This window comes from Branchiostoma lanceolatum, chromosome 5, assembly GCF_035083965.1.
Source record: "Branchiostoma lanceolatum isolate klBraLanc5 chromosome 5, klBraLanc5.hap2, whole genome shotgun sequence".
Lineage (NCBI taxonomy): Eukaryota > Metazoa > Chordata > Leptocardii > Amphioxiformes > Branchiostomatidae > Branchiostoma > Branchiostoma lanceolatum.
The window spans coordinates 22182479-22207778 of record NC_089726.1 but is presented as its reverse complement, the minus strand read 5'-3'; the positions used below and the strand labels follow the sequence as shown (position 1 = coordinate 22207778).

At 40.0% G+C, this 25300-nt stretch overlaps 2 protein-coding genes across 2 annotated transcripts in view; one reads left to right on the top strand and one right to left on the bottom strand.

Moving 5' to 3' along the window:
* Window positions 1-13095, top strand: part of LOC136435722 (uncharacterized) — a 32683-nt gene extending 19588 nt beyond the window's left edge. Inside the window, exons 8-20 of the mRNA XM_066429405.1 lie at window positions 1649-1736; window positions 1875-1925; window positions 2143-2201; window positions 2412-2483; window positions 2874-2942; window positions 4357-4517; window positions 5774-5882; window positions 6512-6652; window positions 7091-7190; window positions 7756-7928; window positions 8988-9173; window positions 9904-10001; window positions 11115-13095. Of these exons, the coding sequence (XP_066285502.1) occupies window positions 1649-1736; window positions 1875-1925; window positions 2143-2201; window positions 2412-2483; window positions 2874-2942; window positions 4357-4517; window positions 5774-5882; window positions 6512-6652; window positions 7091-7190; window positions 7756-7928; window positions 8988-9173; window positions 9904-10001; window positions 11115-11151 (1344 nt within the window). The 3' untranslated portion in view covers window positions 11152-13095. The remainder of the gene's footprint in view (window positions 1-1648; window positions 1737-1874; window positions 1926-2142; window positions 2202-2411; window positions 2484-2873; window positions 2943-4356; window positions 4518-5773; window positions 5883-6511; window positions 6653-7090; window positions 7191-7755; window positions 7929-8987; window positions 9174-9903; window positions 10002-11114) is intronic.
* Window positions 13096-14701: 1606 nt separating this feature from the next.
* On the bottom strand, window positions 14702-21636 carry LOC136435721 (tripartite motif-containing protein 2-like). The gene is made up of 4 exons (XM_066429404.1): window positions 21258-21636; window positions 19604-19827; window positions 18178-18275; window positions 14702-17151 (listed from the first exon to the last, which is right to left on the bottom strand). The coding sequence occupies exons 1-4, from the start codon at window positions 21518-21520 to the stop codon at window positions 16576-16578; spliced, it is 1161 nt and encodes a 386-aa protein (XP_066285501.1). The 5' UTR covers window positions 21521-21636; the 3' UTR covers window positions 14702-16575.
* Between the last annotated feature and the right edge of the window lie 3664 nt (window positions 21637-25300).

Here is a 25300-nt window from a genome sequence, read left to right as displayed (position 1 = left end):
TGACAGCCTTAACTTAAAAACAGTGACATCACAGGGCTCGAAATTCATTTTTGGAGATAGGTGCACTGGTGCACCCAACCCCAAAAATTAGGTGCACAGAAAGAATTTTGGGTGCACCACATGAAATGTCTGCAAAACATAATTGAAAAGTTTAACGCTACTGCCTCTCGTACAAACTTCAACCAGTGATTCTATAGCTACAAAATATATAACTTCAAAATTTCAAACAAGTACACATTCAATAAAATACAGCAAAAGGTTATATTGCTTTTTCTGATACAGTCAAACCTGTATTAGCGGTCACCTTTGCATAGCGGCCACCTGCCCATAGTGGTCACTTTTTGTCGGTCCCTTGGATTTTTCCCATTGACATAAGCATTAAGAATTAGGCTATAGCGGCCACCTGTCCAACGCGGTCGCGGCCAGACGATTTTCGGTCCCGCGAGTACAGTAACACTGCCGATAACGGTCACGGCACGCCGGTAGAAGCCGCATCGCCACCGCACGCCGGGTTCAAAATCTTAATTTTTTCACGCAGTTAGCAAATTTATATGGACTCAACTGGATAGGATCATAATAAAGAAAACCAGAATGTTTTATCTTTGTTAGAAAATCCATGGTTTGACCAAGGAGGTTGACGCGAAGTCAAGAATAATTTTCTTCACATGGCAAGCGTTTGTACATCGAGGTAAAATTGACCATTTCTGTGCATTTCGACTGGACAAATATTACGACAGCTTTTTGGAAAATACAACCCACACATGTACCTGATGCGGTAAGTTCGCGAAATGTTTGAATGCCGGCCCTATTTCCGTTTTCACCGGGAATTCATTCAAATATTGTGCTCAAAACGTGTTTCACGCAATTTTCAAAATGGCGCTGATACAAACTGGATTGGTAGCAGCATAAAGGTCAACGGAAGACACCACTGTTACGGAGGTATAATATACTAAATTTATTTTGCTGCAAAGTACCACTGAGGATAATTACTAAACCAAAAGCTTCAAAATGAATGTGGATAATATTACTATGATGTAAAATTTGGGCTGTTGCAATTTTCTGAAAAGACAAAAAGCCCTCAAAAGAGCGACCTTCTTCTGAGTACCCTATTAGCATAATGGTAGATGCTGATCAACACAAGCCACGCGGGAACCGAACCAACGCATCAAGAGGAAAATTGTCGCCACGATTTTATGTTTGAAAACAGTCGAAAACGAACAGTAAGTGACAACTGAGCAACATGTATTTTGTTCTTAACTAACTAGGAGTAAAAGAACAACAATCGAACTTCTAAAATGTGCCTTACCTGTTTACATGTGTACTGTACGGTGAATAAATGTATCTCAGTGGGTACTGAAAACATGTGTCACTCGTGGTCAATTAATCAACATTTTCTCCATAGCGGCCACCTGTCCTTAGCGGCCAGTTTTGGCCAGTCCCTTGAGTGACCGCTATAGACAGGTTTGACTGTACTTACATTTCAAGAATATTCTGTACTTTCCTGTATAGTGTAAAAAATATATAGGAGCACCAGTGCACCCACAGTCAAAAATTAGGTACACATATCCAATTTTGGGTGCACAAAGGTGCACATGCCCCCAGTATTTTGAGCCTTGCATCACCTGTAGCTCTTGTTCCACCTGTACAGATGAGCCCCAGATGTGCAAACCTGGCTGTCAAGCACTACATGCTGAAACCCATCCAGAGGATCCCTCAATACAAGATGCTACTGGATGGTAACTCCACATATTCTTTCTTTAGCTAGTTTTATGATGACACTCCTTAAGCACATTATGAATAAAAATTGTATCAAACTGTTAGATAACTGTAACAGGTATACAGTCTGGTAAGTTTTTCATGCTACTGTTTTTCAGACTACCTAAAACACCTGACAGAAGAGTCACCCGATTACAAGGATACAAAAGGTACATTTTCTGTATTCTTGAATGTACAAAAATGTAAAGTTTACGTGTCATGTAGATCATTCGTGGTGCATTTATTGATCAATTAGTTTTTTTTGGGTCGCATTGTTACCGAAGCAAACTTTATATTTGAAAATTGAAAACATATAATCTATACTGTCTTATATCAGATTTTTGTTGCAGAGTCTTTTTTAACATTCAACTTTCCTTCTGTTTGCAGTGGCCTTATCCATAGTTAGTGAGGTAGCTGACCATGCCAATGAAGGCATGAAACAAGGGGTGAGTTTAACTGGAATATGAAAAATCCTTCATTGCAACATAGAAAATTAAATGCGTTGATCGTATGTCATGTAATTTAATTTGTTCTTTGGACAATATCTTTCTTCAAAACTTGTCAATTCTATCTTATCTTTGGGCTCTACTCTCTGTCTTACTCACGGTACAATGTATATATACACACTTTTAATCACACTGCCCCCCTCCCCACAGGATAATTTTGAGAAACTGCTACGGATCCAGCACAGCCTGATTGGCCAGCATGAGATCGTCAAGCCAGGCAGGGTAAGGCAGTTTTGCCATTTACTTCTAATCAGTTATCCTTTAGAATTATCCTCTAAAGTGTACACCACTAGCTTTTCTGTTTCCTGCAATCATTACAAAAACATTTCACTAACGTAAGGTGTTTGGAACCGTTTTAGAATTTACATGAATTTTGAACAGATATGTGTACACCTTGGAAAAGACAAAAAATCACTGCCTTTCTTTTGCCTCTCCATCTACATGTAGTTGTACATAAATGTGTACCATAGTGATTGGGCTCGTAAACATGGAAAACAAAAAAAAAATTAAAGTCAGATAGAATACATGATTGTGTTTGGAAGTTTTTGATTGCATGGACTGAGGAAGAAATTCCTGAAGAGAAGTGTTGCTAACCCCTGTCCATTACCATAGAAACTACTGAAGGAAGGAATGCTGAAGAAGCTGTCCAGGAAGGAGATGCAGCCAAGGATGTTCTTTCTGGTAGGTCTCTTGTCTCTCCTCTATCTATGTACAGTGTAACACAAAGCCTTTCTTTCCAACATTTGTCTGAGCCCTCCTTGTATTTCTGTTCAAAACTTAATGGCAAAATGCTTTTAAGCTGGGTGACCAATAGGAGCATGGAAATTCAGTCCTTAGTCACTATGAAAACAACTCAGCTATTTCCATGGCAACTGCTCTTAATGGTGCACACCCCAGTTCTTCCGCGACCGGGGTCCGATGTAGTGCGCGACAAAAAAGTGACGAAAGGGTTTTGAAGGGCAGGGTTTGAGTTCACATTTCTCATAATGTGCTTTGAACTGATTTTAGATACTATCATGGCTGAAAAGTGTATGAATTGGTGTGTTTTAGGTGATATCCATCCAGGTTGATAGTGAAATGTCCCTTGGCCCGAGATTGACCTTTGTTGCGTTCTGTGGGTGATGTTGACATGCCTCACGCCGTGGATGATTAAAGAAATTGAAGTACTAGAATTTCTTTAAAATTAGCTCCATTATACACTAGGTTTTCCACTTTCTGACAACATCAGTCGCTACTGCTGCAAATTTTTTTTTCTACAAGTATTATTTTAGGCAAAAATGCCAAATTTTTTGCATTGTTTTTGATGTGAAAGTTATGATTTTTTCTTATGATTTACCAAAATTAGAGAGGTTGAAGAAACAAAACTCAGTTGGACTTGTAGCAGAAGGGATTAAGGCTTTCATCCCATACACAGTTGATTTACTTCGGAATAATTCCCTGGAAGAGGCAGTACCTAGACTTGAGGGTGCGCAGCCCCCGAATAAACTGGGGTGTGCTCCCTTAAGACAATGTCAGTCAATTGGTTTTTCATACAACAATTTAAAGTTTTTGTGTGTGTGTTTTTGTATGTGTGTGTTTTCTCTTCTTTGGTTGAATATCTTCATAGGACAAAATAAATTTGTTTCAAAGCTAGCAGTAAACTTTAAGGTCCTTAAGCAACTACTCCTAGACAATAAGTGGCGTTGCGGTGGCGTATAGTGGCAGGGTGTCTGGCCCCAGAACCCAGAGATATATACCGGGTTTGAATTCGGGGTTCCCTGATTTGTCCTGTTGACGTTGTGCCCTTGTGAAAATGGTGAAAATGAGTACCTAGCTTCGGTTAGGGACGTCCCTCGGATAGGACGTTAAATGGAGGTCCCGTGTTTGAGGAGAGCCACACTTCAAGCACGTTAAAGAACCCAACACACTTATCGAAAAGAGTAGGGGTCCTTCCTGGTGTGTGTGGATATATATAAATCTGTCCGGATATGCAGTTTGTACTCTTCAGTACTAACCTGGTGTACATGTGTTACGCCATGAGGCGGTTTACCGGGTATGCAATACAAACAAACAAACAAACAAACAAACAAACAAACAAACAAACAAACTTTCCCAGATGAGCGATGCCCTGCTGTACTGTACTCCCATCCAAGGTGGGATGTACAAGCTGAACAACATGCTGCAGCTGGCAGGGATGAAGGTGATGAAACCTGTACAGGACTTCCTCAACGAGCTCAGCATCATCAGTGTGCAGCGGTCCTTCACTCTTTCAGCCAGGTAGGATGCTACCAGATTTTATGATTATAAAATATAACTTAATTGCAGAACAATTGTACAAGGTACAAGGTATGACATCTACGTTTTCTATGTAATCTACCTGGTATACATATAGAATACAACACGGGGTATTCCGTATCACCCGAGGTGGCAGCCCGACCCGCGGGAGGGCTGGGACAGAGGGTGATGCGGAATACACCGTGTTGTATTTTATTTATGTCATACCCACCCCAGAAAATACACATTTCAATGCGGAATGCGCCAGAAGTTGAGGGAGTTTTGTGTTCTCGGACAAAAAACTGTAACAACATTGATTCCAACCTCTGAATTCGGTATTCAAATTTTGGACGGCGGTGCAACGAAATGCATTCTAAATTTTCTATGGAAGCCCGTGTGATACAACTTAAAACCCCGTGTGATAAGGAAAATTATCACACAGTCATGAACACCCGTATTGAACGTTTTCGCGGCCCAGGTATGACATAAAATGATAAAGTATGATATCATATTAAGCTTTTACAATCATTGGAAGAATTTCTGATGTCTAGACATTCTTCGATATATTTTCCTATGTATACCATGCAGGGATTGTTACTTGTCAAATATGTACTTAAATTTGCTATTTAAGTCCATTGATATAAATTCTGGTATACAAGCTGTGTATAGTGAATTACGTACTGTAACATCAAAATATTTTGAACATACATTCAAAAAGTGATATAGTATCACTCTGGATCAACAGTTACTGGATGTGGCAGACTCCCTAACTTTTGACTGAGGAGCTTTAATGATTCCTGACAATGCCTGTAAAAAAATTGTAATTGGCCCTTTGAAAAACCCTTCAAATTGAGAGCAATTGAGAGAGCAATTGTTGGTCATAAAGATGTGCTTTGTCTAGTATGTAACCATAAAGTGTCCTAGTCTGTTAAGCATACCAGATTTAGGGTCTATACATGTACATGGTCATGCAAGTACAAAATGTATGCTGTGAAATTGGCCCTTAGGTTGGGCCTGGTTGGGCCTGTTGCTCTCAAAGTGGTGAAAGTACAGTGAATCGCTGCAGACTGTTACCGGACTTCTTGTCAAAGCTCCCTTGAGGAGATGATTTTGGCTACTTGCAAACAAATTTCTGTATAATAATTGCCATTTCTTGACTTCTCATTGGTCACAGCTCTCCTGAGGAGTGAGATTATTTGGATGATTGCTAACATCTATAAATAAATCATTGCTGTTTCCTGCCTTCTCATTGGTCACAGCTGTGCTGAGGAGAGAGATGACTGGATGCAGGCTCTGCTTGCTGCCATCAGAGACAACGCTGCCAAGAGGAGTACCTTTGATGAGTTTGTCAGACATGTAGATGCTGTGGTGAGTGCTTTCCGATGTAAAACCTTTTAAGGAATTAGTTACTGTATCATAAACATGGCAATGCAGTTATCATTGGATAATTCAATCTTGTATAAAGCTAGACGGCACAGTAAAGCCAGCGTCACAATTCATGCGACTTTGTAGATCGCCCGAAGCTCGCCAGATTTTAAAATCGCCTGAGCATCGACCGTATTTTCCAATGAAAATCTCCGGCAACGTCCGTTGAACACTAAAAACTAAAAATCCCCCATGAGATGGTACCATCTCTTGGACATGGACAAAGTCAGTATCAACTAACCTGGTGAAAGGCCAATATTTGGATCAACTTTTATTTCTAAAAATTGCCCGAAGCCCGCGATATCGACAGGACGTCGGCCGAAAATGCACATTTGAAGCTCATCAACACGTCGGCCGAGCTGAATTTCTTATTTGTGACAGGGGCTTAAGGAAGTCCTGTTTTGGATCCTTCCACAAATACAGTATTCTAGATCTTTCCCCTCATTTCTTTTCTCGTGAGTCACCATGTGTATGGGCTGTACCTGTGACTTCACACTCAGTCTGTCAGTATTATGTTCATGTAGCCTTAACAGCCTTAAGAATAAGAACCAACACTTCTCCTTTCTTAACAGTCAGGAGACAAGTCCAACTCCTTGGTTCTGGGGTACAAGGCTCCGGTGTGGGTCCCTGACTCTAGAGTCACCATGTGTATGGGATGTACTTGTGACTTTACTGTCACTTGGAGGAGGCATCACTGCAGGGCCTGTGGAAAGGTTGGTTGGAGGGTACTCAGGGGGTTATCAGAATATTGTCGCTGTTTAGTGAAACTGCTGCCTAGTCCAAATTCAATGTCGAGTTGCCAACACAGTAAATATGTTATGTCTTTTGATTCAGAAAAATATTCTTTTCAAATATCTCACACATCTACAACTTAAGTCATGGTCAAACCTTTTTGTAGTGACCACTTAAGAGACTGTGGTCACAGTAGACGCTTGGGTCCATGACAAAAAATAATGACAAAAAATAATCCAAAGGACCACTCAAAAATAGCCCTTAAATGGCTCAAGGTGTTAATTTGACGATAGATTCATTGAAATTTGAATGTTTGGTTGATTGGCCAGTTCATTGTACCATTTTATGCTTGCTTGCTTGATTGGTAGATCAATTTGTTGATTGATTGATTGATTGGTTGATTCGTTGATTGATTTCAGGTTGTGTGTGGAACATGTTCAGCTAACCGGGCTCCGCTGCAGTACCTAGACTACAAGGCAGTCAGGGTCTGTGAGGAGTGTTACGAAAGACTCTCAAAAGGTATAATTATAAACCTCCATTCGTTTTCCTTCTTGGTTGCTGTATACAACTGTTCTCTTTCTTGTAGCAGCACTGATCTTGTTTGCTAGAGGAGGACACCAGATATTTTCAATTCCTAGCAAGTACGTCAAATTTTGGACGGCAGTGCAACCGGCGCGCTGGAAATGCATTCTAAATTTTCTATGGAAGCCCGTGTGATACGACTTGGAACCCCATGTGATACGGAAAATTATCACACGGTCCGGAACACCCGTATTGAACACAATGTTTTCTGTATTTTCTATAGCATACATTCTTGTTAAACTTAAAGTGCTTTTCCCATTAGGAAAAGTCTAGATAGGAATGCCAGGAATACCCTTGCCTACCCACTCATATCTGATGCCACCCTGTCAAATAAGGAAAGTTATCAAACATTTACCAGTTTTATTATGTATGACAGTACTAGTATAAATTCTATCAAATTGTTGGCAGATACCTGAAGTTGTTGTTCTTGATGCTACTTTTTGGCAACAATTTAAACTAGACCAATCCTGACAAACTTTTCTGTCTGTTTTTGCTTTACCAGAGTTTCAGGCTGATGAAGATGGGAGCAATGCAGCTAACAGTCCAGATAAGGCAACTGCAGACAAGCAGAGGGGAGGTTTCAGGTTGAGTCGAGCAACTATCCAAGCCCGCTTCAAGAGCTTCAAGAAGACAGCAAGGAAAGCAAAGAAGTCCATCCCATCTGTGTTAAAAGAGGTGCATACACATATAGGTTTTTTCACAACCACCCATCATATTTGCCAGGCCACAAGTGAATGAGTGAAGAAATGAACTGGTGAATGAACAAATGCTGAATTGCGATGCAGGATCCAGGAATTCACATTACATTACAAGATGGGCAAAATGCCCAGCACATACAGAAGTTTTTTTGCCAACTGTTCACATTAGGGGTGGGTACTGGTACCTTGTACCGGTACAAAACCGGTATTTCTTAATGGACCGGTCCAAAAAAAACGGTCCGTAAAAAACCAGTGGACCGGCCTATGGACCGATTAGAAAATTCATAGTACCAGGCTACCAGCAGGCGGCCACATATGGGTCTAAGAAAATACAAAACAGCAGATTCAACAAGTCGTTTTCGAAAACGTTAGCTGTGAATCATATCTAGAAACACTTAAAGGATGTGCAAACCTAAGAAATAATATTGTTCCAGACATGACGTTTGGAGACTTTTACTTGTGTCTTGCTCTCCGAAATATGATGTGCTGCGACACTACTATAATCAGGTACAGGTACAGGTACAGGTACAGGTACAGGTACAGGTACAGGTCCGGACCTGGACCTGACCCTCTGGACCTGGACCTGGACCGGACCTGAATTTTATGTACCGGTACCCACCCCTAGCTCACATCCATAGTACAGCAAAATGCAGCCTCAATGCTGCCTTAAAGCAAGGAGGTTGCTTAAAGTTATTTTTGTTGTCTTTGGTCAAGGACATGTATTTACGTACTAGATTTCATTTTGATGACAGCTTAGTGAGTAAGCACACATCTCTACCAGCGGACCAGCCCCCTGTTGAAGTGTCTTGCACAAGTGTGTGGCCCAAGGGCTATAGAAATGGAGATAGTTGCCACCCCTATGCGTCTTATCAAGATGCCTGGGTCATTTAAACGTTAACAGCTAACAACCTTTTTATTAGACAAACATGTGGTAACCCATACAAAGGAAGACTGAGAAGATGGAAAATTCTGTAGTAACAATCTTACAAGTGTGCAATGTTCGCTTTGTTTCCTAACCATAAGTTGCATTTACCAGGTGACAGCTAACAACGTGAACTCGGACATGAGCGGATATCTACAGAGGAAGACAAAGCGTGAAGGCTGGAGGAAGCTGTGGTTTGTGCTGAAAGACAAGGTCCTGTACACCTACAAGGCCAGCGAGGACGTGGCAGCACTCGAGAGTCTCCCTCTCCTGGGGTTCACTGTCACGACCTTCACAGAGGTACGCTGAAGCATTTGAATACTGTAAATGTATTTAAGTTTGCATGGTTTTCATTTGGCGCTAAAGCGAAAATGGAGTGTTTGGAGTGGTTTTAAGTTTGCGGCAGCCCTATGGTCACATACTGCTACAGTATTGGACAAAAATGTTTGGGGTGGTTTTAAGTTCGCAGTGAAACGGTCACGCAAAAACCGCGAACATAAAACCACTGCGAACATTTCTGCATTTACTGTATTATACAGCCAAACCTGTCCATGGTGATTGCTGAAGGGACAGGTGGCAACTATGGACAGGAATTTTCTGTTATGCTAAATTTAGAAAAATAATCAACCAAAAATAGGGACTACCAAAATGTGGCCACAGAGGCCAGGTGGTCCATATGCTGAGGGCGGTCACTAGAACAAGTTTGACTGTACTTATTATTTGTGGACGCGTTAAATAGCATAGAACTCATATATCATCTCATGTTAGGGTGTGCTAGCTATATTACGGTTCAGAACCAAATGAAATGTCTAACAAAAAGATTGAGTATATTTCAAAACGACATGACATTGTAATTAGTATCAATAAAAGCCTGTTAATTTCCCAGCTTGACTAATAAACTGTTATTAAAAAACTAGCGTGTTAGGCCAAGTTTAAAAAGTACTGTATTTCAGATTGCAAAATCTATAATCTGTTAGATTCAGACTGTTATAGGTTCTTTTCAATCTCATTTCTTTCTCTCCCCTTCCAGGCCCAAGAAGACACGCCCCCAGATCAGATCTTCAAGTTGGCCCATCAGGGGCGTCCTGACGTCTACTTCCGCACTGACGACAAGGCAGCCAGTAAGAAGTGAGAAACCAAGTTCTTCATTTGAAAAAAACACGCTATTAGCTTATTTCATATATCTTCATATATGCTTAACTTCATATATTGCTGTTACATAATTTACATGTATGTAGGATAGACAAGCAAAGGAGGGAAAATTGGAGTAAAAAGTTTCTCTTTTATTTGAAAAACATGATGTAACGAAAAACTCATGTAAATGTTGCAATTACAGACATTTGTATTTGGCAGACCAGAAAAGCTAGGGTGAGGGAAAATATGGGAAACAAATTTCACCAGGCATAATCAAAGAAGGTGCAAAAAAAAAAAGCACACTCCACAAATCAAGCAAATATTCTTGTTCACAATCCTTCTTGGTGTATTGACAGCATTATGTTGTACATGTATATATCATTTTAGAATATAACTTCTAAATATCTGATTGGAATGATGCAACCTGAGATATTATCACATTATGGTAAATGTGTGTTATATTTAGATACAGAACGGTTTCTATTCCCTTTTCTTCGACTCTATTGCTATACAAATTATCCCCAAACTTTAATACACTCCATTTGTTTGTTATTCAAACACCTTTCAAAAGTGTACAATGTCAATGCTCACAATCTCAAAATGCACATCGTGACAGTACAATCATCATATCACATCAGTAAAATGTAAACTAATTTTTAGCAATTTGTATCAACGATTGAAACAAAGAACAGCAAACACAGGATTGCAATGCATCGAGGAAATAATTGTATTCTTTCAAATTTTTTCATACTGTGGTGTGGTCTAAAAATGATCTTTGTTGCAGAAATTTAACATGATAGTACAGTAACTGTTACACTACTCATTGTCTTTTAATGACTAATTCTTCATAATCTACATGTAAGTAGAAAAAAGAAATAAAGGTACTGGCAATGTATACGTATCTTCCCTGAAAATAGGTAAGAAACAGTTAATCACAAACATACTCAATTTGCATGTTGCCACACCTTGAAATTCTATCTGGTACCAATACACAAACAAAGGTCCCAAACATATTGTACTTGTTAAAAAAAAAAGTTTGCTACCAAACATAATGTTGCAGAAGAGACACAAAACTGATTTGTTGTTATTTGTTTGTTCATTTTATAGATGGGTGGCCGCCATGATGAACGCTACTGTGTTGTAACACATATTCTGGAAGGACGGCCTCAAAACTAGAGAAGAAATGAAATAAATGATTTTACCTGTCAGTGAGATAAATCTTACCAAATTTGATGTGGTAAGTAAATATTTACAGAGGTTGATTTTAGTGGAACTTATTGATTGCTGATTGTGAATTATTTTATCAGACAGAATGAATTCTAGAACAACTTTAGAACAAAACTGATGAATCTACATGATAAAGTCTCCAAAACTTAAGATTTCTCTCTGTCTGATTATACTACACAGTGCTCCTGTGTGGTTCAAAGTTCAACTTCTCATTCAGTCTTATCTCAAATAGTTTAAGAGCAACAAAAGAGACCAATCAAATTAGCCTGGTTATACACTACCAAAAATCTTTTCTTATTCTTTATTATTTTTCTTGTTTTCTTATGTTGAGAAAGATTTTCTTATACAAAGGAAAAACAAGAAAATTCAAGAAACCTTCTGGGAAGTCTTGCCTTTGTCAATTCTTACACAAAGAATTTTATTCTTTTTTGTTCTGAATTTAACTTGTTTTAAGAAAATATTTCTAGCACGCCGTTTTTCGATAAGAATTTGCTAGCAAAATAAGAAAATGTGCTTTCTCTGGCTTAATATAAGATTTGTTTTTTGTTTCGTCAAATTTGTATTCTTACAGATTCTTCCCATAAGTTATTTTTTCTTGAAAGTTTGATTCTACTAGAATTATTTTCTTGAACTTTCTTGGTTTAAGTTAACTTAAGAAAAAAATTCTTAGATGCAATTCTTGTTTGTGCTTAAAACAGGGATTCTTGTTTGTGCTTAAAACAGGGATTCTTGTATACATAAAAAATTCTTGCTGACAGAAACATTTTCTTTGTAAAAGGAAAAACAAGAAATATAAGAAAAACGATTTTTGGTAGTGTATAATTATCCATGTATAGAAAACATCTATTAGAGAAACAATTATCATTGTGATAATGTGGTCCAAGTTATCATCTTTCAATTTTTTAATCTTTCTATCCATTCCAGCTATTGACACTATGATGGACTCAAGTATATTGAATATTGTAAATTTGATAGGTTTGCAAACAATTGTAAAGACTGTGATTTAATCCAGACCTTGTACAAAAGAAATATCAATTAAAATGCCTTAACTCAAAATTGCAAGTACACCAGAGAATATTGAATATTTTATACTGTGAATGTTATATATAATCATGGAACTTTGAAAAATTATAGCAACAACTCAGACCAATGTGTGAAGTGCCTTTGCAACTGTATAGATGTAAAAGGTTTTAAATATTGTGACAATATGCCACGTTGCTACTTGAAGTTGCAAGAACACAATGCTTGTATTCTAATCAGCCTTAAGTTCTATACATGTACAGTGCAGTATGAGTGCACTATATAGTAAAAATAGTTACTCAAGCAACTGGATAAAATTTTGGAACAGACGTCATCCCCTTTCTTCCGTCAGTGACTAAGGCCATGTTGGTTTGATTATATGGATGACATCCTCTGGGAACTCCAAAACGGATGCGAGCGTGTGAATGAAAAAAAAAAGTTTTCCAAAAACAAAAGTTGCCTTCCTTATCTACGTGGTCAGGAAGGGTGAAGAAATGACTAAAGAGACTGAGAATCGAATACCAAGGAATGGATTCTTCATTTTTGGTTTTTCACATCTTCTTCTTTGAGTTTGGCGTTCTGTAGACATTAGTATCGGTTTCCCGAAATATGTTTTTGTAATCTATTCGGCATATATATTATTTATATATCATTTTATAGCTGCTTTTCACTTTACAGTCAGTGGTAGAAAGCTTTTTGGGTGGAAATTGAAGAAAATTGATGCGCGCGCAGATGTCATCCATATAATCAAATCAACATGGCCTAAAGGAAGGAACTGGGTGAACCAGGTTTTATACACGCTCCTCCACAGCGTCCCAATAAACCGTCCTATTTCACTGAATATGCGTGTGCGAGTCTTTTGTGATTCTTTTGTACTGCCTAACGAGAGCTACCAGACCCTACTTACTCTCCAAGCAGAGGACGGGTTCCGGCAGGTTTTTTACGTGTTTTATAATAGGCGTTCTTGCCGGGCTTTCTACTTTCATTTATTTTTTTCTCTATAAAGTGAAAAAGTAGAAAGCCCGACAAAAACGCCTAAAAACACGTAAAAAAACCTGCCGGAACCCGTCCTCTGCTTGGAGAGTAGACCCTACTGGCTCCAGGGTCTGTCACACGTGTACAGATGGTCCTGGAAAGGAGAACGTGCTTTCCGGTTCCTGTGTAAAAGTTTTGAAGAGTTTGGACCTTTGGTCAGTGTAAGAGGGACAATTCAACATATAATGCAGGACGGATTCACATGGGCATCCACAACTACAAACATGCAGAACTGGGGGCTAAACTTCGCTTAAAAAGACTGTAATTTAAGTTGTACGTGCCGATGCGAAATCGGGCGAGAAGGGCGCCGGAGTAGCGGGGACCACAGTAATAATGGGGAGATCGACGGGGACGGACTAATTTTGTAAGATGGTTTCGAAACAGAGAGTATCTTAAAGAACGAACCTCAGAAACACATGTTTCAATGTGAAATGCGCCAGAGGTTGAGAGGGTCTTTTCTCCTCGAACAGAAAAATTGTAGCAACATCAATTTCAACCTCCGAATCCAGTATTCGAATTTTCGACAGCGGCGCAACCAGCGCACTCGAAATGCATTCTAAACATTCTATGAAAGCCCGCGTGATAAAAGTAGAACCCTGTGTGATCAGTGATAACGAAACTTATCACCCGGTCCCGGAACACCTGTATCAAACGTTTTTGCAGCCCAGGTATGACATAAATTGGATAATGTTATACTGGAAGAAATATCACGGACTGGACCTTAAAAGATGGAGGGATAATCTAGTAAAACGTCTGGTACGGCCAGGACAGGCAAGAGAAATAAAACAAGACTGGAGTCAGTCAAGGGAGGGGTTCCTCCCTAGAAGTGAAGACACACTGGAATGAAAATGGGTGAGATTTGCATAATCTATGCCAAAACTTCATATTTCCCTTGCAGTATATGCTACAGAATGTCATATTGGAGGTGTAGGTAGCTTTAGGAAATTTTGAAAACAACGGAATGTGCGTCATGCTAATGAGGTCCTCCTTTGCATAATCTATGCTGAAACTTATATTTCCCTTCTGGTAAATGCTGCCGTACGGATGTCATGTTGGAGGTGTGGGAACCTTTAGGAACTGAATGTGCATTCTGCTAATGAAGACATCATATGAATAATTTATGCAGAATCTTCATATCTCTTTAGTGGTCAACGGTAGGGATTTCCTATTCGAGACAAGGGTAGCTTTAGGAATGGAAATGGTATGTCTGTTATGCCAATGAGGACCTACTGGATAACGCAGAAATGTCATATTTCATACTTCCTTTCTTAATGGGAGGGAAATATCCTGGGTTTTCTCGAAAATGTTGCCTTTCTAGTCTTATCATTAGTTTTGAATATCGTGAGTGTGCATCTGACTAAAGTAATCATATCTATTGTAAAGATATCTCTATGTTGAAACAATAAAAGACATTTGCAATTTGTAATACAACATTTTGTATAGTCTCTCATTTTGGTATACTGGAACATCAGGAATACTTTGGACTCTATATCATCACAGTAACATACATTAACACACAATTTTGTAACTACAAGTCTCTAATATCACAGTTTGTACAGTTTATGATATTTATCAAAACATACAAAATTCTAAAACTGTTTTATCTTGATATTCATGATTAAGATGTGAGATAGCTTATTGACGGCTATGATATGAACAATTGGGTATAAATAAACGTATAGAATTGAACAGCTATAAACTTAAAAAGAAAACTAAAATTCAGCCTGAGACTATTGCCATAATATAAGACAAACGTCAAATACAACAGGAAAGATCTGCATGCTAAATACTGTAACAGTTCATTATAATGCATGTAGCAGTGCAAGTACAGTTAAACCATCATACTACTGTAACAGTAACTAAAGGACCACTACTTTTGGGTGGTCCCCTCAGATTATTTTCCTCATTGAACCAAGCATTAAGAATCCTGTCTATAGTGATCTTTGTCTTCAAATCCCTTGAGTGGTCGGCTACATGTATGGTAGTTGTTTGGGACCACATTTGTATAATAATTGGTTGTGGAGTTAGGCAGCAGGAATAGGGTTGCGGGCCGCACCAATTATATAACATGGTTCTTGGAGTAGAATAAACAAGCATCACATCTTGATCTGAATTGTGTTATACAGCAGATTAATTGCCACATGGCTTAACACCCATAAGAACTGATCAGTCTATGTTGTCACATACTAAAAAAAGTGTACCATTTGATTGCTCCTTCTAGTTTGCGTAGTGGTTATTCAAGTCTAACATTAGACTTTTTTCTGTAACATGCCGCTCTCAAATAATGACACTTACAGGCATTTTTAAAAGATAGATTTGATGGTACTATTCATTCTCACAATGGTCTTTCCCATCAATAATGTGTTGGAAAAAAAATCTGCAAACCAACAAAATACAAATTGCCTAACAGTGTCCTAACTTTTGTCCTAACATCCACTATACATTTTTTTATTACAAATAAAAGCACTTGAGGTTATAAAAAGGTGTTTGATTCTTATAACAATGAACAAAAAAGCACTATTCTGGTCTCATCCATAAAACGTATAACAAGAAGAAACAAACATCAAAGACAATTGCTCAGCAGGTGGCAAAACACCTGAGCCGGCAGGTGTGTGCACCTGTTGTCACCTGCAATATTGCTATAACTTTGGTATGCAAATTCAGTACACCTGGATTGCTTAATCATTTTGGTGCTGCAATCATCACCAGGTCTATAAACTTCTAATTTAAAACTCGTACTACTCTTTGAAACTTCTCACAAAAAACTTACGAACACAATAACAACTTAGTAAATAGCTAAACTCCCAATACATCAAAACACGTGCACCAAATGTTTGGCTAACCAGAGCAGCCTTTCTTAGAGTCCTATATGATTGTATTTTATGTGTTGGAAGAAAGTTCTGCTATCTACTTACATAATAACTATCAACACAGACAAAACAATAACATCTTCGTGATAATCTGTTAGCTAGAGGTAAACACTTGGATAAAACAGTAACTTGTATCAAAGAGGGAGAAGACAGTTTTCTTCAAAGAGTTCTATTCCTGTGGACAAGATTATTCTAAGTCTGACATTGGTTACTTCTGGTTTGGAAAGTCGTTTTTCAAATTTCAAGGACGCCATTTTGGGTGCCTTATAATCCTAGAACCAACAAATTGAATTGGTGTGGCCTTAGGGAAAATCTCTCTAGCCTCTTAGTTGACAAATTTAGAGATTCCTGTTAACTTTGGGTGACTTTCCAAATCAAAAGCGATCAATGTTAGTTTTTTTATGTTACAATGTAACTCAGTGGGACTGTGTTGTTGGGTATTGCACGAAGGCCGACCTAGAGCCGCTGGCGCCGTATTGCTCCTGAAATGCGTGGAACGGCTGGTGGGGCTGCCCTGAGTAGAACAACGACTGCGAACCTGAGAAGGGGTCGGCAAACGACGGGCCGGGAACCGGCAGCACGTTCGCGGACGAGACATTCAGAGGGTTTCCTGGGAACCTCGGCTGGTGCTGACTGTAGTCAAACGGCTGCTGGTTCTGCAGCCACGGATTCATGGAGAAGAGATAGCCCACCATGGTAGTGTTCGGGTGGGGGGGGAAGGGCTGGAAGCGGATGGAGGGTTTGGGGTTGCTCCACGGGAGCGTGGGGAAGCCCTCCCTTTTCTGCTGGTTGATTTTGCTATAAACCTCGTCCTCCTGTCGGACCAAGTCGACCACGTGGCCCTTGGAGATGTCGTCGGCGATGCCGTCGAGAGTCTTTTCGCGCTGCTTGGAAGAGTTGAGGAACTGGTGCTTCTTTTTCTCCACGGCGTCGGAGAGGGATGTGAACGTGGTGTGCAGCTCGCGTAGTCTCGCCTCCTTGTCATGGGTGACCTAGATGTTCATATATAGGCAAAGAGGAATGATCAGCTCAGTTTCTTAAACACACCTCCTTTGAAAGATAAGAACACCTAAACCTAATGTATGTAATATGCATACTGCTGGTTATGGCTCAAAACCTATATTGCTAGCTTGGGCTTTTCAATCTCGCAACCCCTATGTTGTGACTCCAGAAGCAGTATTTTTTCTCTCTCTCTCTCTCTCTCTCTCTCTCTCTCTCTCTCTCTCTTGCTCTCTCAGTCCAATAGCTGTATTATCAGCCACTAACCAAATTCATATATGGCCTCCATCGGTAAATACTCGCTTTTATGGTATAACCCTAATTGACATCAAACCTAAAGCTTCGGCTATGGCTAAAAGGTCCTTTTAAAGAATGACTCTGCCACATGTAACACAACCATCAAGTGAAATTCGATTCACTACATGGAAACCTTTCCAAAACCTGTTTCAAAATGAGTGAAGAACCAACAGATAGATCATTAGGCCACACCAATTTGATTTGTTGCTTCTCGGAATAGCCTGTCCTGTTTTTCCCATTTTGAAAAAAAAAAAATTGGGTTATTATTCCTATGAACGAAATTCTAACTCCCAATTTTACTATCCGTCCAGTTGTAAAACTCAATAGCCACCAAAATAGATTATAAATGCCTGCACATACCTAAAATGTGTGGTCACATTGATCACAAGTTATGATTTTTCATTTATTAAAACTAGTTCTCAATATCAATCCATATATTACATGGCAAAAGGTAATTTTGTTACTGAAATTATTGTTTTAGGTCAAAGAAGAGGTGCATTTGCATAAAATGAGCCATACAAAACTGAAAACTTGTATAATCCTCTTAGTCTTATGATGTTATGTAAACCCCTTCACCCCAGACTATTTGTAAAAAACATTTTTTCATTTTTTTTTTCCCTGTCTCTCCAAATTTTTTTTGAAAAAATCTGAGAAGCAACAAATTGAATTGGTATGGCCTTAGATATACAAGAGGAAACACAGCCAAATTGTCATTGCCGTACCTGTTCGATTATCCTCCTAGCAGCTGCGTTGATGTCTCTTGCTGCGTGGTCTTTCTCTGCGGTCAGGCCTGCCTGAATCTCATTCCAGTACTTTTCCCCTGGGTGCAACAAGTTGTTCTCATGTTTAGTAATCACTCAAATTCAACAAGTGGTGAAATACATGAATATGCAGCATCTATGACAATGAGATAATAGCCCTACAAGTGTTTCCAATCCAAAAGCAATTGCAGTCTTTATAGAACCCATTATACATATTGTGACATTGTGGTGTCGCGGTGGCGTAGTGGCAAGGTGTTTGGCCCAGGACCCAGAGGTTCAGGATCCCCTGATTTGTCCCGTTGATGTTATGCCCTTGGAAAGGTACTTAAATTAACTTAACATGAATTTCCTCACTTCACTCAGGTCAAAATGAGTACCTAGCTTGGGTTAGGGATGTCCCTCAGATAGGACATTAAATGGGGGTCTTGCGTTTGAGAAGAGCCACACCTCGAACGGGTAAAACAACCCACCACACTTATCGAAAAGAGTAGGGGTCCTTCCTGGTGTAAGTGGATCAAATAAATCTGTCCTGATATGCAGCTTGTACTCTTTAGTACAAACCTGGTGTGTTATGCCATAAGGCGGTTTACTGGGTATGCAAAACAAACAAACAAACAAACAAACAAACAAACAAACAAAACTCAATTTATTATTGTTCAACTGCTGTGTATTTCCAGGCGTGCATTTCTGTACATCCAATCATATACTAGTACCTGCCATATTTCACTTACATTTGAAGTCACTGTTAGGACCAAAATATAGTCAGTTGCATTAAAGATGGTTGTGTACAGTTTCGTGGGGAACACACATCTACTATAGAGGTCACATTGATTTATTCTAGTGGATTCTTGGACATTTTGAGGTGAAAATGTAGCAAGCAGACATCATAAAAGTAGAGGGATCATGAGGAAAACTTGAATATGACTGTGTTTATGGCATAAAACTGAGTGTACCAAGGTCTTGGTACTTGATCCTCCAGTTTTTTTTCATTATTTTTGTTCCAGTTAAGGCCATAACAATCTATTTTCTTGGTTAACGGAATGAAAAAAAATATAAAAAAATGCCAGATTGGAAAAACAACATGAAAACAGAATCTCAGAGGAAAGTCTGTACTTTGGTGCACACAGTTTCAGGGAGTTAACAGGGTCAGGTGCAAGTTTTCACCCCAGCCTTCTGTTTTCATGATTTTTTTGTTGCTAAAAATATGAAAATTAAAAATAAAAATCCGTTAACCAAGAAATTAAATGGATGTGGCCTTAGTAGCATATTTTTTAAAAATCCAAGAACCAGCCAATCAAATTGGTATGGCCAGATGATACCTACTTTGTACAAGATATCTGTAATGTAACTGATTATGTTTTCTACACAATGTAAGAAGGAGTTTTACCTGAGGTTTTCCACTCCTGACACTCCTCCTGTATGCTACTGAGGGATGCCTTCATCTTGGCACGTTTCTGTTCCGCCACTTCCGTCAGTTTCGCCATGGTGTGCCCGTTGTGTTCTTCTACAAGACATGTGGGACAAACGGCCGCTTCGCAGTCCCGACAGTACAACGAGACGGGCTCCCCGTGGACGTCGCATCCTTTACGAGATTCTGCGTCTTCAGATTCCCTGGGGAGGTATCATAAAAAACACTTGTTACAGTTTTTCCATTTACATCATGCATGAATGATTTAACTAGACAGGTGGAATATATACAGCTGCCTGGCAGTACAGCAACATGGCTTCCCTGATGTATCATGGCTTCCCCGATACAACATGGCTTCCCCATGGACGCTGCAACCCTTAGGCCTAGGAAAAAAGTTGCACCATAGACTGAGGACGAAGCATGATGCTTTTTTGTTATCTAGTAGTGCAATGCAGCTTTGCTACGGCTTGCGATTTTAGCCAAGCACATGTGGGTCACCCATATTATTCTCAATTAGTGTGTTGAGTTATTTTACGCGCAGAGGTTTGAGGGCCGTCGGCTTTATGTCACCACCCGAAATGACGAATGCAATCCCTTACAAGTCCCAGCTGGGGCCGACCCTAGGATCGAAGTCTGACTCACCGATCCACAGAATTTGATCCAGCTTGGGCCACAGGGACATGCTTGGAATCTAAAACTTTTTTCTAGGTTATATTTGCTCAAACAAAAATACAATTGTGGTATCTGTATTTCTGTTCAAACATATGTCGCTCACTATTAAAACAGTCAAATCTTTATTAGTTTACTGAATTTAGTGAATACCTCTGCAAAAGGACCACCTGACCATTGTGGCCACTTTTTGGTATTCTCTTAGATTATTTTCCTTATTAACAGGTTTAACTGGGTAGGTTAAAGGTAAAGCAGTTGCCACCCTACGGCCCCTTTTAGGTTCCATAAACTTCATTATTTTTTTTACACCCCCTCCCCTAATTTGGAGAAAAAATAACCTGCCCAGCCCTGTCAATATTGAAAATGGAACAATCCTTAGTGAAAAATATAGAAAATTGCAACAGTAATTCTTTCCAGAAAAAAAAGAATCTATCAACAATTCCTTGAACAAAATGAAAGTATTTTTCTGATTTTCTTTTTTCTGCCCTACCTACGAAATAATGGCTATGAGCAAATGGATTTCCCCGCCTCCCCTATTTATGGAAATGGTACGGCCCGGTGAAATATAAACATATGCAAATCCCTCAGCCCCAGGGTATGCGGAAGTGTCATTGAAACAAGATTGATTTTTCAAGGGCCGAAAGAAACCGTACAAAAACCGGCACGTTTTCACACATTTCTACACTTTTTCTGACGATTTCTACATAAGGATAATACAAGGTTGACCAGAATGAAGATTTTTAGACATAGGAAACATGTTACATCTACAAAGGAGCCGGTATTTAACTAGGGGGTTTAAATAGACTGTAGAACCGGAACTGCGCCTATTTGGTTTGAGAAATGTGGACAATTTGCCTCATTTTGGGGCGAAATCTACCGTTTTAACGCTTAAACTACGCTGAAAATCTATGGACTTATGTGTATATTTCAACCAACAAGCGTAGCCGTTTGGCTACGGGCTTACCGAACTGCTTCGACGAGACTGTTGACGAGGAAGTCTACGGGCAGAGCGTCCACCCCTCCCCATGGCAGGTCTACCCACTGCTGGCACAACGGGCAGGGAAACTGGCTCCTCCCGGCGGCGTAACTCGTCAGACACGCCGCACAGAACCTGTGCTGGCACGGTAAGACTTTCGGACGGACAAACGTGTCCATACAGATGGCACAGACCAGGAAATCGTCTGTTAGTTTGGTCTGGAGACTCACTGCTTCGCGCGCCGCCGCCATGTTGGATCCATCCAAAAAGGAACTGAAGCTGCCCGTAGGCGTACTAGAGGGAGGGAAACAGAAAGGCCGCTTGTTTAGTCATGGCCTATCAAAACACGAGCTGTGACTCACTCCCTGTGCAAATTCAGTGGAACAAACGCGATAATTGCCGCGATTTCGAACCCACACGCCACACCCGGCTGACTTTTTTGGTGTTCTTTGAAAGATCTCTTTGAAAACGTTTTTTTCTTTCCATTTTTTTGACGGAATTGGAGCGATAGTGATCAAAGATAAAGCTGGCTGTCAGTCATTTGCCGGGACTGGGTGTATCGGTCGCAGGGTTTCGTTTTTCCAGTGTTTATTCATCGAATTAAAACTGGTTATACTTGGACATGTTAGTAGAATAAGAAAGGCTTTATGTATTTTGATGTGCGTACAAAAATTGACATCAGTTTATGTGACGCCGCAAAAGAAGCGCAGTTGTCAAAACGCAGCATGTGTCCACCAAAATCGATGGTTGCTGTGAAAAAAGAATTGGCCAAAATTGGATTGAATAGTTTGTCGAAGAAGTAAGCCACCCGTAGAGTTACATACTTGCATCTTCTTTTGCAAATATCCATGTTGAGTATTCTGAAATTTCGTTGTTCCCCTTTTTAATATAACCGTATTGTCAGATGTTACAATACATCACACCGACTCTCGAGGCAGCGTAGCTGATATTGGAGAGTCGACATGTATGGACAGACAGATACAAAGGCAATGTGAATTACACAGCACTAGTTTAAATACAATACTACAATCAATCAATAAAATCAGCCTTACAATCCAATTAACATCGTAGAGTCATTTGAACGTTATTGAACTTGCGTCGAGCGATTTGCCGGTCTACTTTAGAATCTTCTTTTGGTGAAATCATTTGTAGAAAAAAAATCGATCAAACTTAAAAGATCAAATAATTTTCCGGAACAAACATACTCCTTGAAAAAAACACAGATGTGATTGAAGTGGACCAGCTGACATCTTATATGTGCGATACAAGAGGCGCTACCTGCCATTGATCATCTACAGTCCTGTATCGCACATATCATTTGGAAGTTTCAAACTTTTCATCCAAAACTAATTTTCACTGAACCTTCGACCTTCCATAGGTTGGACTGACTTTGAAGTCAATAGTAACCACCATGATTGGTGATAACGTATTGTATATATATCATCGTTATATCACAGCAATACTCTCCAAGCAGAGGAGTGGTTCCAGCTGGTTTTTGACGTGTTTTTAGACGTTTTGACACACAAAAATGACAATGTAGAAAGCCCGAAAAAAACCAGCCGGCACCACTCCTCTGCTTGGCCTTTCTAGAGTATCACAGCACTGACTAGCTTCCTTTCGGTGCCTTCTAGGCGGTGCTGGCGTATATCTCCCGGGGAACGCTGATTCGCAATTTTCAACACGTCGGGGCCAAGTTATTTTTTTTAGAGTGATCGACTTAGCCGCCCTTGAAAATTATTTCTTCAGCAAAATAATCTTGCCCCGATATGTTGAAAATCACGAATCAGCGCTCCCCAAAAGCGCCGGCTCCACATGAGAAGGCCTGCAACTGACCGACTCTGCCTTCGTTCGTGTGATTCATGTAGAGACCTGAAAACTGACATGGCTGCTGATCGCATGTATGATATGTGTGACCGACTGACTGCTCGATACGATGATTTTCTGACTTTCTCCTTGTTACCATTGGATCGAAAGATACCGTACGCGTGTCATCTACCATTACTAAACATTGACGCTAACACCTCAAATGGTAATCCGCTACGGGACTTGGCACGGACTAAATCCTAAGAAGGCTGGACTCCAAGCTACTCCGGAGAGGAGGCTCGGGAGCTATAGTAGGTTTGGATTCCAAGCTACTCAAATGGTTGTGTGATCAAGAAAGCTGAATTCAAAGAGCAAGGACTTTCGCCTTTTTTAATACTACATGTACATGTATTTTCAAATTCGTATCCGGGGCTGACTGTAGGAAAACAGCTAAATAGGTACTAATGGAGTATATAGGTATAGAAATCTTTATTGACACAACAAAAGTACAGCGACTTTCGTAAGGTTTTCTACAACTCTACATGCAAAATGATTAACCTACATGCAAGTACAATGTAGATGAATACTTCAAGTTTATAACCAGGGAGATTACCACCTTGATATAACAGAGGAGAAGGAACTAAAGTGTACAGTCTACTAGAAGTTTCTTTATTTATCGAAGCCTTGGCCTCCCGGCGTTGCGATTTCTATGCATTAATAATGTTGCGTACTTTAGAATTTGTAAAGTTGAAATCTTTAGTCTATAAACACTTAAGGGGGAGATGAAAAAGTGAGAAACTGGACATATAGTGTTAATCATAGGAGGTAGCTGCCCTGGTAAGGTTAGCCTCCAACAGGCCTCCCTACGGGGGTACGGATCGTAGAATTCGGCAAAAAAAGGAATGATTGGCCAGTAGAGTCAGTCCACGGTAAGGTTAACATATCCCCCTGAAACCCTATTGTGGCCAAATCCGCCTGGCAAATATTCTCCCTATAGCCGGCGTGGTTAGTCTGGTAGAGACTATGGTAAGGGCCAGTTGGCTAGTCTCCAAGCAGACCCAACGGTTACAAAGACCGTCTCCAACTGGCAGAAGGAGTTCAAGTTTATTGCAACTGACAACTGACTGGAGCTTCTCTGGCTAGCTTGTACGATTTTGGCACCGTGGAGATCTGCTTGGAAATTACCAGTTGGTCTCCACAGGGAATAATACACCAATCAAGTAGCCGGTAATACCCCAAAGGGAGTTGTAACCGAAGAGGACCGATTACTGGACGGTCACAATGGGGATAATGGGGGACATTCATGAGCGTCGGACACCGATGAGCTCCAAGCAGAAGTTGGGAGGCAAAATTGTAATCTTTTCTTGGCTCGCTTTTACTGTTTTATTTTCTTTTTTTTAAAAGTTCTTAGGAATTGTAAGGCCGGCTGTGGGAGCCACAAAATTCTAACGATTTTGCCTTCCAACATCTGCTTGCAGATTATTGGAGATTGGAGAGCGGGAGCTCGACCAAAGTAAGAAAGTAAAGTAAGGGGGCATTCACGAGTGTCGGGCACTGATGAGCTCCAAGCAGACGTTGGGAGGCAAAGTTGTAATCTTTTCCTGGCTAGCTGCTACTGTTTTCTTTTTCTTCTTGGGAATTATAAGGCCGGCTGTGGGAGCCACAAAATTCTAACGATTTGCCTTCCAACTAGCCTGAGTACCAGCCTTCGTAGTGACCGCTGGCTCAAAAAATCGCTAACCACGGAGTTTGCAAGCAATTTTTTTGGAGCCAGCGGTCACTACGGAGGCTGGTACTCAGCAGATCAGGCTACCTTCCAACATCTGCTTGGAGGTTATCGGAGATTGGAGATGTCGAGTGCTACACTGTACACCGCGCACTATTCATTCATTCGTCCGACTATTTGTTTTGCTGAAACGTACATACATGAAACAGTCAAGGATGCCCAACATGTTGCTATTGTCATGGCCCTAGGGGCTAACCTTGGTAGGAGATACAATGCATTTCACAATCAATAAGTTACAAGGTTGAAATTGCGTTAGAACCTACATCATGTGCATCTATACACGAATTATCATTATGCATTTATATACAATTCTGGCGTAAGAGAATACATCATCTTGGTTCGTACTCAAAAAAATGTTACTTGTTTTACCTAGGCTGGTTTTAAAATAACTTGAGTGCACCAGTATTTTCTCGGCAGCCCGACTCTGTCGAAACACGTGCTT